The sequence below is a fragment of the Limanda limanda genome, chromosome 13 (assembly GCF_963576545.1).
Source record: "Limanda limanda chromosome 13, fLimLim1.1, whole genome shotgun sequence".
Lineage (NCBI taxonomy): Eukaryota > Metazoa > Chordata > Actinopteri > Pleuronectiformes > Pleuronectidae > Limanda > Limanda limanda.
The window spans coordinates 24,274,909-24,290,518 of record NC_083648.1 but is presented as its reverse complement, the minus strand read 5'-3'; the positions used below and the strand labels follow the sequence as shown (position 1 = coordinate 24,290,518).

The 15,610-nt window shown below is 39.3% G+C and overlaps 1 protein-coding gene across 1 annotated transcript in view; it reads left to right on the top strand.

The window, feature by feature from the left end:
* The window catches only part of LOC133018221 (cadherin-18-like), a 123,648-nt gene that overhangs the window by 76,353 nt on the left and 31,685 nt on the right, over positions 1-15,610 (top strand). Inside the window, exons 4-7 of the mRNA XM_061084541.1 lie at positions 49-216; positions 3,460-3,647; positions 6,840-7,093; positions 9,883-10,019. Coding sequence (XP_060940524.1) covers positions 49-216; positions 3,460-3,647; positions 6,840-7,093; positions 9,883-10,019 — 747 coding nt within the window. The remainder of the gene's footprint in view (positions 1-48; positions 217-3,459; positions 3,648-6,839; positions 7,094-9,882; positions 10,020-15,610) is intronic.

The following is a 15,610-nucleotide window of genomic DNA, read 5'->3' as shown; positions in this document are numbered from 1 at the left end:
AAATTAAACATTGTGTAAACATACTTTGCCCTCTCATCTTTATAACAGGTGTCATCCGAACAGCAATGTCCAACATTGACCGAGAGACAAGGGATCACTACGCTCTGGTGATCCAGGCCAAAGACATGGCGGGCTCTGTTGGAGGACTGTCTGGATCCACTATGGTCAACATCACCCTCACTGATGTCAACGACAACCCCCCAAAGTTTCCACAGAGTAAGTTTCCAACCTTGCTCCTTCACGATACAGTTTATCTTTGACAGCAACAAGGGCCGCTTAAACTTTCTCCTGTGTTTATGCACCATATGTTTTGTTGCTGTTGTTCAGTAGCTCAGAGAAGTAGATGCATTATTAAATATTTTATCTTGATATAAATACATTGAGAGAGTAACTCTCCATTAACCTTGGGAAATTGTAGCCTTTTTCATAAATGAAGAGAAGCTTCAGCAGCATTTTACTGCATGCACAGGAAATTCCGCAGAAAGAAGAATCATTTGAAAAAGGTGTGGAGCTATTGATGGTTGTTCATCACAGTGTCCACTGCTAAAACTGGGGAAACAAACCTGAAAGGAATAGTTCACAGCAAAATAAAAATTCATTATACAGTACTCACCACTATGCTGATGGAGGAGTGGGTGAAGTGTTTGATTCCGCAAAGTCTCAGGGGGTAAACAGCGTTGCAGCCAAATCCAATGCAATTGAAGTTAATTGGACCTCTTCTTCAGACGTAAAAAAACAACCGAATATAAACATAACATGCTTCCATACTGCTCCTGTGGTGTCATCCAAGTGTCCGTAAGCACCAACATTCATATTTGGCTTGAAACATAATCATTTAAACCGCGTGTTTAGCAGAAATGTGCTCTGATATCCTCCTCTGAGCCGCGTTCACGATCTCAAGGACACACCGGACAGCCAAACAAACTCAATTTACATTTTAAGGTGAAGTATCCCTTTAAGCATGTTTTTCGTCAACCTGCAAAATGAGAGATGTTTCTACAAAAAAGCGACCAATACCTGAAAGCATCCCACAGATGTAGTTCCACAAAAATCGACTGTGCTTCCATTGTAAAGTTGGAAAACACAGACAGCTTCTAATGCACATGTGGACGCATGTCAAATCCACAGAATATTCATAGATCTATAACTAAACATGACAGGCCGAAGTATGAAAACCTCTCCACAGCTAGCCACATTTTTAGGATAAGCTACACTGATAACCTTGGGCCCTGTTTTCCTTTCAAGGCAATAGGAGTTAGGAGCACAGCCTGAGTGGGGGTCTTTGAGCGCACCTGCAATCTTGTTTCCTGAATACACAGCAGCGGCCCAAGAGTGTGATGTGCATAGGCATGTGTGGTTATTCTGTGGTAGTGGTTTAGTGCTGTTTGCATGTTAAACACAGTGGACGTCAGTGCCTCATCTCACTGTACTGTGTGTGTAGAATTATCAACACACGGTATCTCCCCTGCTGCCTGCAGATGGTTGCAAGGATTTAATGAAGAAGAAACTTTCCATGCAGTATAGAGCAGCCGTAGGTTACAAATACTATAATGTTAAAGATAAATGCAAACTGATGTTCTGATTTTCCACATTAGGTGCTATTTATTTAACACGGATTAAAAATGTTCTTTTGGCTAGAGAGGAGCACCATTCTGTTACTTTCATTCATTGTTCACACCTGGCATTAGGATGTGTCCTACACGTGTCTCCTGAGACCTTGTGGTTTGTGATTTGATATCATTTTCCACGCTTGATGACCAAATGATGTTGTTTAGCCAGACTTACTGACAAGTTTTTTGCTGCCTCAATTCGATTGTTTTTCTATTGTACTTTTCCAGTCTTATACACCACTTAAAGCATTTTACACTTTAAGTTAGATTCACCCATTTTCACCCATAGATTTGCCTGAGGCTACTTTGCCCCACTCGCCATGTTCAGCTGTTGCAAAATACTATAATGTTACTAATACTAAACAGTATTTAAAAAAACTATAAATGTTATGCTGTTGATTTGAATGTATCATAAAAAAATAGTGGCTGAGAGTGTATCACTTCCTATAAGGCAGCTTTTATCAGCATAGTCCAAATTAAATTAGAGCACTTTCAAACCAAAAATATGGTAACCTACTGTTACCTTAACCTCACCATTAGATATGCTTATTTACGTTGCTATTGAGACCTAAGGAAGACAAGCTACTTTGATTTGACCTAAAACAGATTTAGGTCCCCACAACATGAGCAATATTACAAACACACACAAGAACACACACACACACACACACTAAAGGCCGGCGCATGCTTCTGCGTTTTCACAGGCCCGGAAGCGTAAGAGCCCTTCCGGGCCCCTTAAGTACTTACGTATCCCTTCTTACGTGCTTACGTGTGTCGCCCAATATTTCTTACTAGAAGGTAAAGCTCCGTAAGCCTCACGTAGCCGGCAAGGCTGTGATTGGTCTGCTAACTACATCCTTTCCGGAGTCGCATTTCCGGTTTCATGCCCGGAACCGGCGGAAACCACGGAAGATTTTGAAGAACGAATATGGACCAAATAGCAGAGCACTTGGCAGAAGAGATCCGAATGATCCTATGACCACTCCTCAGAGCCGCAGTGGCGATGTAAATAAACGGCTCTTCTTCGTGCCACACACGAAGAATAGCTGACTCCGACAAAAAGCATTACTCCGCCTGTGTTCTGGCGGGGAATTGCATGGCAACACGCGCAACGCTTGGAAAACCATGAATGACAACGAGTCCTGCGTCACAGCTGCGTGAAAAGCCGCAGACGCCGTTGCAGAAGCATGCGCCGGCCTTAAGGCCTGATCCCATTTCACACCTTAGCCCTACCCCTCCATTTTGTGTGTTCGTGAAGTCCAGCGACATTATTGATCTTTCATTGCCGTGCTCAAAATCAGAGCAAATAGCAGGGGGAAACTGTGACCTGCATAGGAAAAGTGTAAATGTTATTAAATTGTTTATGGTAAAATAGCAACAGGATGGAAACACTGAGCTTCCTAAGAAGTGAAAATGGAGGAGTTACCAATTGACTTGTGTAAAACTTTGCTGTGTTACTAAATGTTTGGTTTTTGTGATAGTTTGCCATTAACCCTGTCCATATTGATCAGACTCCCACTGGCTCAATGGAACAATACTGCAGAGCAAAGCTTATATCTATCCTCTGTTCATTTGCACCAGATTGTGCTTGGCTATCTTAAACCATATGATATTTCTTATCATGCATGAGACATTGACTTTAACACCACAAAAATGTAGGCTTCAAACTTCTGAAATTATCAGCTAAAACATAAACATCACCATTTTAATGCCACCATCAGGTTGCCTGAGGAGTGGATACGTTTGGTGTTTTTGAGATCCAGCCACTTTAAGCAGATAATCATCATCATCATAAATAATGAAGATAATCCTCAAATTCAAATATTTGACTGTTGTGATGCTGTTGCAGAGAGCTACCAGATGTATGTGCCAGAGCTGGCTCCATTAGGGAAGACAGTGGGCCGGATCAGAGCCAACGATGAGGACGAGGGGCAGAATGCGGAGATGACCTACAGCATCACTAACGCAGACGCAGCCTCCATCTTCACCATCACCACTGATGCTGACGGCAGAGAGGGAATCATTCATCTCAAGCAGGTAGGAATCAGAGATCACGACCCACACACTGATGCCTAGAGAAGTAAGTTTATAACATGACTGTTTAAGACGGAGCAGGAATGAAAAGACTGACACTTTCTTCTTTTGCTTGTGCTGTCATCTCTTTCACAACTGTCCTGGCAGCCCAGTTTGACTAGCACTGTAATTCTTCATCCTTTTAAAACTCAGGAATGTGTAATCCTCTACGTGGATGCCAGAAAACAGTCCTACAGTTGTGGCTAAAATGCTGTGTTTGGCTTGTCCTGTCATTGCAGTGCACGATATTTAAAGGAGACATATTATGCCCATTTTATCACAGTTGATACGGTTCATGATAGAAATGTCTAAATCATATTTTTGTCAAAATACCACAAGGATCATTTAAAACAGCACCCTTTTCACCCTGTCTAAAACAGCCCCCCCCCCTCATAACGCTGGAACTCTACGTACATTGTAGTGGTGGGGGAAAAAATCTATTCTCTTCAGTATCGCAATACTATCTATACTGTAGCACAAAGTATTGCAATTTTTTTTTTTTTTTTAATTTAAATTTTTTTTTTTTTTTTTTTTACAATTATATATGTAACAGCCCCTGGCTGGCAAAGCATGACGAGGAGAGTTTCAGAGTTTAAAAGATACCTAGTGTGTATGCGGAAAGGATGTTCTCCACTGCAGGAGATATATTAACAGCCCAGAGGAGCACTTTAACATCTAACTAATTTAACATTCATCCAACTGGACTGGACTCTAGTAGTACACATTTGTTTATTTTTCTCAATTTGATTGAAGCTCTAGGTTACTCTTATTCATATGATTATTCTCAGGTTTATGTTACTCTATTATGTCTGCTTTATGTTACTGTATTTAAATAATTGTAAGTTATGTGCTGGGAGCTCAGCGTTCATGTGAGAGGTCTCCTATTCAGAAAATAATTACAAAGGTCCTGTGTCCTGAATGTTCAAGGACAAAGTTTTTGCATTACCCTTTCTTAGTTTTTGCACTTCAGTTAATGTGTAGAAGACAATGTTGTTCACATAATTAAATGTGACATTTGAAGTGAGGTGAGCAGTCTTATTTTCCAAATTTTTTGTAATGCCTTTGAATAATTTGGGGGACATGAATCGCAATATATTGCAGAATCGAATCGCAATACTTGCAGTATCGCAACATATCGCAGAATCGAATCGCAATACTTGCAGTATCGCAATATATCGCAGAATCGCAATACTATTTAATCGTAGCCCAAATATCACAATACTATTGAATCGTCACATTTTTGCCAATTCCCACCCCTAGTACATTGGATTATTCTTGAATTTATAATTTACTTTGCTTCATTATTCCAGGATGTGTTGGTGAATGACCAACACAAGGTCATTGACAGAATTTCTTTAAATTTGGTAAAAATATTTACTTGTACTCAAAGATAAAGTGATCAGATTTTGAGGGTCAAAGGTCACGCTGACCTCACAAAGTATGTTGTCATTTTTCTCTAAGATCAGCTTGAGGAAATGTCTTCACATTTGGTACAAACTTTCACTTGAACTCAAAGATAAACTCATTTTGTTGCCTAGTGGTGAAACGTTACGGTCACAGTGACCTTTATATGAAAAGTATGTAGAAATATAAACACAGAAAGTGCAATGGTTGGCGGAGGCATACAACTCCAGTGCTGCAATTCTATATCCGTTTTCATTTGCATTAACAATCAGCTTGAGAAAACCTACGTGATACATGCAGCACTACTGTTGTTAGATTTAGTGTAGAGATGACTCTCAGCATGGTCCTGAATCACAGCGCCACTGCAGTTTTATGACGCATCTTCGTAAACATAAAGACATAAAACTAAATGGGAAAAATGTATCTTCTCTCAATCTGCATCTTTTCATTTGGCACGGAACAAAACTTTAGTAAGTAACTGTACAAAACACCGACTAGAACTGCACTCAGTAGAGTGCATAACTCCTACAAGGCACAACAGGCCCCTTATGAAACCACACTTTATTCACAAGATCTGGATTTTAATTTAGATCTGCATCATATTCCACACACATATAAATATTGGTCCACTAAACATGCCTGATATTTTTCATGATCATTTCATTCTGGATCTGATCCGATCCTCCCACCAAGTTTCGTAATAGTCCATCCAGTTTTTGTATAATTCTGATAACTTTTAACAAATCTAGGACAAAGACATAACCCCCTTGTCAGAAATAGAATACACTTTACTTATTTTCGAAAACTACTGAAATTTGAGAGCCTGGCATGTGCATTTGCAGAGACAGTTCTTTGATTGTGTCGGATTATCCTCGGTAGCTTTTGAACTATAACAAAAGAGGAACCTGTCCTGTGGATTTTCACAGCCACAGGTCAAAAGTGGTTTTCCAGCTGTTCAAACTTTGGAACAGAGGAAGAAAAAAGGAAGAGTCCATAATTGTTTTCTCTTTCTCGCCACAATTTAACATTTGCTTTTGTCAGCCTGTAGTGACACTTTGTAACCTGGGGACATGAAACTTTTTTATGAAACATTATGTATAGATTTTTTTTCGGGGACCATTGCTGCAAAGAATGTCAAGTATTTTCAGTCCAAAAGTAAAAGAATACTACAGAATAAAGTTTGTTCACAGAAAAGCACTGTGAAGTTCACTAATCATCTTAGCAAATTCAAGGGAGGCTGATCAAAAGCTGTTTTGTAATATATTTTTCACAATACCTTTTCTCATTATATGAGGGTGTTCTTATCTTTCAGAATGCCAGGTAGAGTGAAATTGTCTGGCTCTCATTCTCCTGCTCCATGATGGTGTTTTCTTATTCTAACCTTGAAGTACAGTTACTGGAAACCGGTGTTTTGCTAAAGTGATAAACAAAATAAAATAAAAAATTCAAGAACAAATTATGTTGTCCTGCTGGAACGCAGGAAATCGTTCAAGCGACAAAACATCTAAGCACAGGCAGGGCTTTTTGTAGTTAGAGCGCAGGGTTTCGAGTGAAAGCAGTTGAAATCTGAATGTGAAGTAAAAAAACCCATTTCATTAACCCCTCCATCGGTACTATTGAAAACCAAACTAAACCAGTCTTTCCATGGCCGGTGTAGGCTTAGAAACCAGACTGGTTTGTGTAATTTCTACATTATCTCTTCTGTGAAATGTGTCCTCTGTGTGATTAATATGTTTTCGGTTTCCCCTGCAGCCTCTGAACTATGAGAAGAGAAAAGTGCACACACTCAATATTGAAGGCTCCAACACACACCCAGACTCCCGCTTCTCCCACTTGGGACCATTTAAGGATTCCACATCGCTGCGGGTCATTGTGGGGGATGTGGATGAGCCTCCTGTCTTCTCCATGGATTACTACATTATGGATGTGTATGAAAACTCACCTGCCGGCACCCAGGTTGGCACTGTGATGGCCGTGGACCCGGACAGCACCAACAGCGCTGTCAGGTAAAAGGAAACAGTCGGAGACGTGAAGCGCGTGCAAGTGTTTTCTCGTGTGTATGTCTTGAATAATTTGGAGTCCAGGGGTCCCAACAAAAAAACAGGCTTCGGGTTCACTGAAGTATTCCAGCAGTCTGTAAATACTCCATTTCTTGTGTCTGTTTTGGCACAGGACCAAGTGCCCAGTGGGGGTTTCTCTCATCCCCCACCCCCTCAGTATCGGCAAGTAGAATGAACAGTGTGTTATGATAATTACTGTGGCTCAGTCGGTGCTAACTCGCAGGTGAACAATGGCCACGGGCCAAGCCCAAAATTCACAGTAGTTTTATGCTTCTTTCTCTTTCTGTAGCTAACTGATACTGGTGTGCATTGGGCCTGACCTTATCTGGATTTGTAGCCTAGTGTTTTGGCACTTGGGAGTTGTCCTGGGCAGGAGTGGCGGTTGTAAACACAGTTTTATTCCAGGGCCATCACATTTGAGTTGTTGACATCAGAGAGACTTTGTTCGCAAGGTCCCACGACAGGACTATTGTGCTGTCTTTGTAGATTGACTTGTCCACTGTCCTTAAAAAGTTACAGTCCATCCCACTGCTCAGTGCCATTACAGGAAGTAGTGTTCCCTGTGTACAGTAGACATATAGCAATGTGGACTGTAAAGGTGTGGAGATAAAGGTGACTGATGGGCATGTAGCACTCCAAGATTTTTATAACTATAACCGTTTTTTTCAGAACCTTGAGCAGGCCTTCAAGTTGCCTTACTGTAGCCATTCACACTATCTGTCTTAACCAAGCTGTGGTTGAAATATCTCTTAACCAGGGATAGGTCAATTCGAATAATGTTGAGGGGAAATTTCCTTAAACCAAACAACCAAAATAACAAAATAAAAAAGCAAGGTAGGTAATGTAGTCTGTAGTGTTAGCTGTAGATACATTCTTATAAAAAAAAGGTGATAAAATGTAAATGGAATGCATTTATACTGCACTTTTCTTAGCTCAGCAACCACTCACTTACTATTACAAATCACATTCCCATTCATTCTCAATTCAAACTGAATTTGTCACCGCGAATGCTCACTGCATCCAGGATGATAAAAGGTATTCATGAAGAAAATCCTACTCTATCATCAGCTTTATAATCATTGAAAATAGGGCTGGAAGATACGGCCAAAAAGTTTAATACTTGTTCAAAAAACTTTTTCAAGTTTGGGATTCATGATTTCAATCCCTTTCAATTCCCTTCAAAATACAGTGACACATGAAACCTAAATTTTACAAGAATTTAAGATTATCAGAAGAATAACAAAAGAGAAACACAGTCATCAATTGCAGGTTCTTCCACACAGCTATGCACTGGCAGTGCTTGTAACTTCAATAAAGTAGTCTATGCACATCCACTGTAATGATCATTCTCAGCAAGCAGCTTATCACGACCTGTAGTTGCATTTTATGATCAGGCTTCCTCTAGCGACTGTAGTAATTATGGTGGGAACAAGGGAGGAGGTTAGGTAGGGAAATATAAAGTGCAACATTGTTACGAGGAAGGAGGATCTTTATAGGCACTACACCAGGAGCAGCTCCTCTGGGTCATATCACAGCATAGACACAAACAACCTGTATGTTCCTTGCTGCAGAAGTACCATGACTATGTATATAATATATACATATATTCCCCTCTTAAATTTGATTAACACTTCGCTCAGGTGGTCTATCTAAATTCAAATACACTTCTGATCAAAATATTCTTTGGACTTAAGGGTCCAGGGTAGAGCATTTAGTGACGTCATGCAGTGAAGTTGGATAATGACGCGAGCTGAAACCCCTCACTCCATCCCTCCATTTCCAAGGGTGTTTGAAAACTGCAGTGGCCTAACATAAAAAGTGTGAAAGCCTTTTCATGGTTTAATAAGTAGCAGTTGTAAGCAAGTAAATTAAACTGTAACTCATCATCCTTTTTTTTATGGCTAGACTTGATCTATCCATGATACAAGAAAGCAATGAGACAGAGCAGGGTATCTAGTTACTGTCGTCGTTTTTACTTACTGACAAATAGCATAAACTGTGCATACATTTCCACTACTAGTTAAAAACTGTACTACTAACTTGTAACTCTACTCCCCAGCCTCACCATCACCCCCCTCTCCTCTCTCTCTCTTTCTCTCTATCGCCCACATACCACACAACTTCAATTCTGAACTAACCCTTAAAGCAGCTGCACTGCATAAGAATATTCAGTGCCAAACCTACTTACTTACTGCACTTTGACGATGAATCCGTGTAATTTGCTTTTTTACCTACTGCCCATATACTTGCTACACACACACATCTGCACACATGTCTATAATGATGGGCAATATAATTGATTTCAAAATGGTGCACACTGAGTCAAGGGCAGCTTGACCTGCTAGCAATTACCAGTAGCCCATCACAGATCTCAGGTTTGATCTTCAACATTCAGAAGTCTAAAAAAAATGCTGCTGTCACTCCAGCTTAACAAACATCAAACTGTACGTTCTGAGATCATCTGCCCATGTTGGCATGCCCGTGGTATGGGTATATTACATGTTGACCCTCAGGTCTTTCAGAGGTTCAAAAAAGAAGAACCAGTGATGTTAAGCTTTAACATGTTAAAATGACAGGGCTTCAAAATTCATTATCTCCATCAATGTATTGGTGTTGACGACTTTCTGTTGACGTCTCCGTCGCACGAGGATCATGTGGCAATGTCTCCTGTGTTGTCTTATGATCTCAAAAGTTGTTTATTTTAAAACAGATACATTGTATCTTCTCTATCACAGGTACTTCATAGACAATGAAGAGGATAGACCTTTGTTTTTCACAATTGGGGTGAACAGCGGCATCATCCGGACTACTGGGGTTCTGGACCGGGAAGAAAGGGCGTGGCATAACATCACGGTGATGGCTGCAGAAGTTGGTAAGTTCACAGCAGCAGCACATCAAACTGTCACACTGTTTTCTCTGTATAACCATCCACCAGCAGGACACCCATTTATTTCTCCCTCCAGCTTTCAAACAGTGATCTCTCCATCAAGCTATTCATCCTTTCTCCACTGCATGTGTCCTTAAAGTGATCCCAACACGCCTCAGGTTGTTTGCTTGAGTTTGTTGCACTTTTTTTGCAGCTCTAACTTTTTTCTCCTATCGAGGTTACATTTATTTATTTTATCTTGTTTTTGCAGGAGTTTCTTTTGAATGTTATGAAAGAAATAAAAAAAAAGAGCAGTTCCAGCCTGTAGTCATTCTACTTTCACTTTTAAACACTTTCTGTGCAGAAAAGACAAGTGGAATGCTTTTAGCGTTGACTGGAAAAAAGAACAAAGTAAAACCAGGGTAAAACTGAGATTTCACAAAATGAACCATGTCATTGAGTGTAGCTGTCAATTTCTTTCTTCTACTTCTAAAGCTGTGAAGCCTAACATCAACAAAATGTGTATATAAGCAACAGATCAAATGGCTGTGTAATGTAAAAAACACTTGCTTAAATTGACAACTGCTGTATGTGACAGCATTTAACTATCAACAACTGTACATTTCCCCTGATCTACACGTCAGAGGGACGCAGATGAGCCTTTAGCAACTGATGTTGCTCTGTGTCTGATGAATGTGCATTATGGGCATTATTTTTGATTATCAACCCAATACAATTTACAGCTCAGTTTTGGATTGGTTGAAAATTGTACATTGTAATTGTGGCTCTTAAAACAAGCTTAACATTTTTGGCTGGGCATCCTTAAAGTACATGTGCACATGACTAAGATGTGTGTTTTGAATTCTCTGTTAGATTTCTAGGCCTTAGTTAAGTTATTTTTCGGAAAGTGAATGCACAATTAGTTAAATGTCAAACTTTTAAAAACTGTACCTGATAAACAAAACAAATGCAGGATTCTAATTACGATAAATATGACAGTAATTGTATGTTGTTATGTAACACTCGAGACGTTCCTTCTTCAAATAGCAATTCTTTTTAAATTTGTAGAAATTCTTTTAAGATATCATTTGGCCCCTTTTCTTAAAAAAATTAACTCTCTCAAGTCCATGTCTTTTTTTTCATTGAGTTATTAATATTTCCTGCCCAGATCATTCCAAGAACTTTGCATGGGAAAAATGTGAGAGTCAGAAAAAATTAAATTACAATTCTCACAACACACATTTGATAGTTTTACAAGCTGCTGTGAAATGGTGGAGAAACTCAAAGTCAGACAGGAGAAATCTCTGTTACCATGCTCACAAGTTTAAAATCTGCGACAGAAAGCAGATCTGCTAAGGCGGATTGTGGGGTGAGGATGTCTGGGGAGATCTGCAAGATATGGGCAGCGAGACCATGAAGGGGTTTGAATGTGAGGAGGAGAATTTTAAAGTCTGTCTATAGGTCACAGGAAGCCTGAGAACAAATGTTTGTTAATGGATTTAAAGCCAGTAATGATTCAAGGTGCAGATCTGTGTGAATTTTTTAGGGATGCCAGACAAGATGGCATTACAGTCGAGAAGTGGCCTAAACATTAACCAGGATTTCAGTGCTGGGCCAAGTGAGGGATGCAGTGAGATTTTTATAATATGATAACAAGACACTCAAAGCATATATGTTGAAATGGGTATGGAATCTTCAATGACGAGGTTGAAACCTATTTTGTCATCTGAAATTGTATCAGATACCCCCAGTGATGTTATATGGGAGAGAGCAGAAGCTGCTTTAGTGGATCGTTATGTAGATTTGGCATTTCCCTCTGTTGGTTTGCTTGATAAAGAACCTTCTCATATTGCGTTTTAATTTGCGGAATTCTGTGGAACTGACATTTAGAGATGTAACAGGGCGTCTGTGCAACAGCACATAGATTGTGTCTGTGCTGAATGCATCTGAGGAATAGTCCATCAGTTCTTGCTTTCTGATCCTCCCTTCTCATCTTGCCAATTACCCTCTCTCCTACCCTTTAGTGCACAATAGTGTGAGTAATGAAGTGAGCGGGGGCATGCATAAATGCCAGGTGGCTCAGTCACCCTGATGCTGAGTCTCTGGGGATTAATCTAAGGACCAAGCCTCCCATGCAGGAAGGACACCTTAGGTATAATTTAAGAATTCAAGATGTACTCCATGTCTATATATATATATATATGTGAACTAATGGGAATTCAATCTTATTTTAAAATCGATCTCAACGGGAATAGAGGTTGGACAGTGGTAAATCACTGTTTTATCTTTTTTCTCTTATATGACAGGTTAGTGTTAAAGATTGAAAGGGAGAAAATGTATTCTAGTTGGGTGCTGGCTTACAGGCAAAAAAAATGTAAGAAAAATGTGTATTGCTATGTTTTTATTTTAAAGTCTACTACAGCACTCTTTTTAAATCTGCCTGTTTGGAATGGGCTGTTTGCTTGGCCTGTGTTAACGCTCTGGAGCTTCTTCAGAATTATTCCTTGTCGTCGGTAAGCCCTCTTTAAACAGTTCTAAAAAGTACTGTCACTCTGTTACTGTTTGTGTGGTGCATGTTGTCTGCAGAGCTTCATAAACAGTATATGGTCCAGAGTGAAGCCAAAACACTTTGTTTTCATCCTACCTGGTTTATCTGCTATGAACATTTTATTTATCTTTCATGAAAGAAAAGTGAATTTCTTTGATTACAGCTCACATGTTTGGCTTATATGTTGGTTTTAATTAATTATTATTATAACTGGTAATGTTTTGTAGCCTCTTAAGCAGCGGGTGAGATTCGCCTAAAATGCCTGTCTGAGGAGTACCAAAAGTAAATTGAAAGCTGTTCTTGAACCATTTGGAGTACATGCATGATCTTGGTCTCTTTGAAAGGTAACATTCTGAACTTTCCCCCCCAACAGTCAGACACAGTCTTAGTGCTACTGACATTGAGTAATAGCAGTTGGAACACAGTGAAGTAGAAGGTTTTTATTTCCGCCTGAATATTTTTTGTTAAACAGATGCTTGCAGATGAATCTAGCTGGGACTTATGACCTGGAAAACACACTGGGACCCTAGCATGAAGCCTTGACTAGCCGTGGTTCAAATTTGATAACAATACCACAGAAAATGAATATTTCGTAAATTTTTTCCTAAGGGCATGTCTAGGCTTTTCCACAAAGGCCATTTGGAACTATGGTAACCCACTAGGCTAAAAAGGCAACTTTTACACTCAAAATCATATATATATATATAAAGGAGGCAAAACCGGTCATATGGTTTAAAATGTATACAAATAAACATCTTTCATGTTGTTTACATCTTGATGCTGGCTGCGCTGAGATTACACAACAGCTGACTGTGGCTGTTCTTTGATGTAATAGTGTGTTTTGGACTGCTTATGTTACTGGATTGGATCGTCTGGACCTTTGGCAATGTACCAAGACTGTTTTCGTTGGAATGTTATCGATCTGTGGATTAATATGATGCTTCTTAGGTGAGTGACGTCGACTTTGTGATTGTTTTTTTTGTGTTAGTGTCTTGACTGAGACGTTAATTGTACCAGCTGTGGTGATCGGATCTTGAAATGGTTATGGTTAACATCAGTCGAATCGGAAGAATCTTAGCTTTCTTTTTTTTTTTTTTTATATTTTTATTAGGAGGTATGGCACAGTAGAACAGGAATCAATGTCAAATTTACATTGGGTATCACAAAATCTCAGTACGACAATTAACCATATATAGAGATATTGACACCATAAAAACACTGTGCATCACGATGGATTAAGAGTAAGGTATACAGTCTTCCTCCTAGGATGTTTTTCTTATTTTATGGACCACATGAACGTGGTCATGCGAACAATACATTACACAACTCAATGAAAATAATAATAATAATGATAGATAGATAACTGAAAATTCTATTAAGTAATTATTAATTATTAAAGCTGCACAGTATAAATAAATTAAAAGAAAAAATAATAAAAGAAAAGAAAAAATAAAAAAAAATTTAAAAGTAAAAAAAAAAAAAAAGAATAAGTAAATGAATAAATAAAAAGGAAGAAGAAAGAGAGAAAAGAGAGAGAGAGGGGGGGTTCATCAATAAGGGGCAGGGATTGGAGAGAATGGAAGAATGTGAGAAAGGGAGGCCACTTATTATAAAATTTGTTCGAGCTACCTTTCACTGAATATCTGATCTTTTCCAGCTTTAGAAAAGACATGGTGTCGTTGAGCCACTGAGTGCTGGAGGGAGCTTTAGTCGACTTCCAGTGGAGAAGAAGGTGGCGTCTTGCCAGTAAGGAAGTAAATGCTAAAATGTCTAATTGAGTAGAGGTAAACCGGTTATGGTTCTCTGGGAGCCCGAATATGGCAACATGGGGGGAGACTTTTGTAATCACTGAAAGTATTTTTGACATGGTGTCAAAATAATTTAACCAAAAGCGAGAGAGTAGCGGACAAGAGTAGAACATATGGGTTAAATTACAGGATGAGGCATGACATTTGTCGCATTTGTCAGTGATACTGGGGTAGATTTGCGACAGTCGCACTTTAGAAAAGTGGACTCTAAACAGTACTTTAAACTGTATAAGTGTGAGACGAGCGCAGGATGAACTTGTGTAAATTTTCTTTAGAGCAGCGTCCCACCAGTCATCCTCCAAGTTTAGATCCAGTTCATCTTCCCAGGCAGCCCTAACTTAAGTAACTGGAGAGCAATCAAAAGACAGATGTTCATTATAAACTTTAGAGATGAGTGATTTTTGAAGTGGATCGTGGTTTAAAAGCACCTCCCACTGTAGGGTCGGCGGCGAGGAGGGAAAAACTGGAAACAAAGCTTTAGCGCAGTGTCTAATTTGAAAGTATCGAAAGAGATGAGAAGGTGGGAGATGAAATTCTCCTGAGAGATCTGTAAAGCTGCGAAAAATACCATCCTTGTAAAGATCTTCAAAACATTTCAGGCCTTTATTATGCCATGTGAGAAAGGTTGAATCTGTAAGCGGAGGTCGAAATAAATGATTGTTCAGTAAAGGAGCTAAAGTAGATGTTGATTTAAATTTGAAGTGTTTCCTAAATTGATACCAAATTTTAAGTGTGGAGTGAACCACTTGATTATTTGTGAAGCCTGAGAGGTTGGATGGAATAGAAGAGGTAAGTAGAGCAGGAGAATCTTAGCTTTCTAATGATATGTTGCATCAGTATCTAGCGGTACGAGGCAGTTCTGAAAATAACAATGTTTGAGGCTTATCGGCAGCACCGGCCCGCCCGTGAGCCGGTGCTGCTTAACAGTAACTCATAATGTTTTTTAACTGAAATTACCATCTTGATATTATTACCATCTTGATTACGAGACCTTAAAATAACAGTGACTTCTGACCAGGTTATCATTAGCATAGATGTTATTTAGATATTATAGGTTTGTCATATTAGTAACTGCAAACAACAGCATTGGTTTATTTAAGATCTCAACAATGTTATTACAATGACATCCCCGGCAAAACTGTGTCGTCTGTTTACGTCAATGACCACTGACGACGTCTCTGGGTTTTAGCGACGAATAATAATAATAATAATGATGTAACGGCTACTTGAAGTGTAGGGGC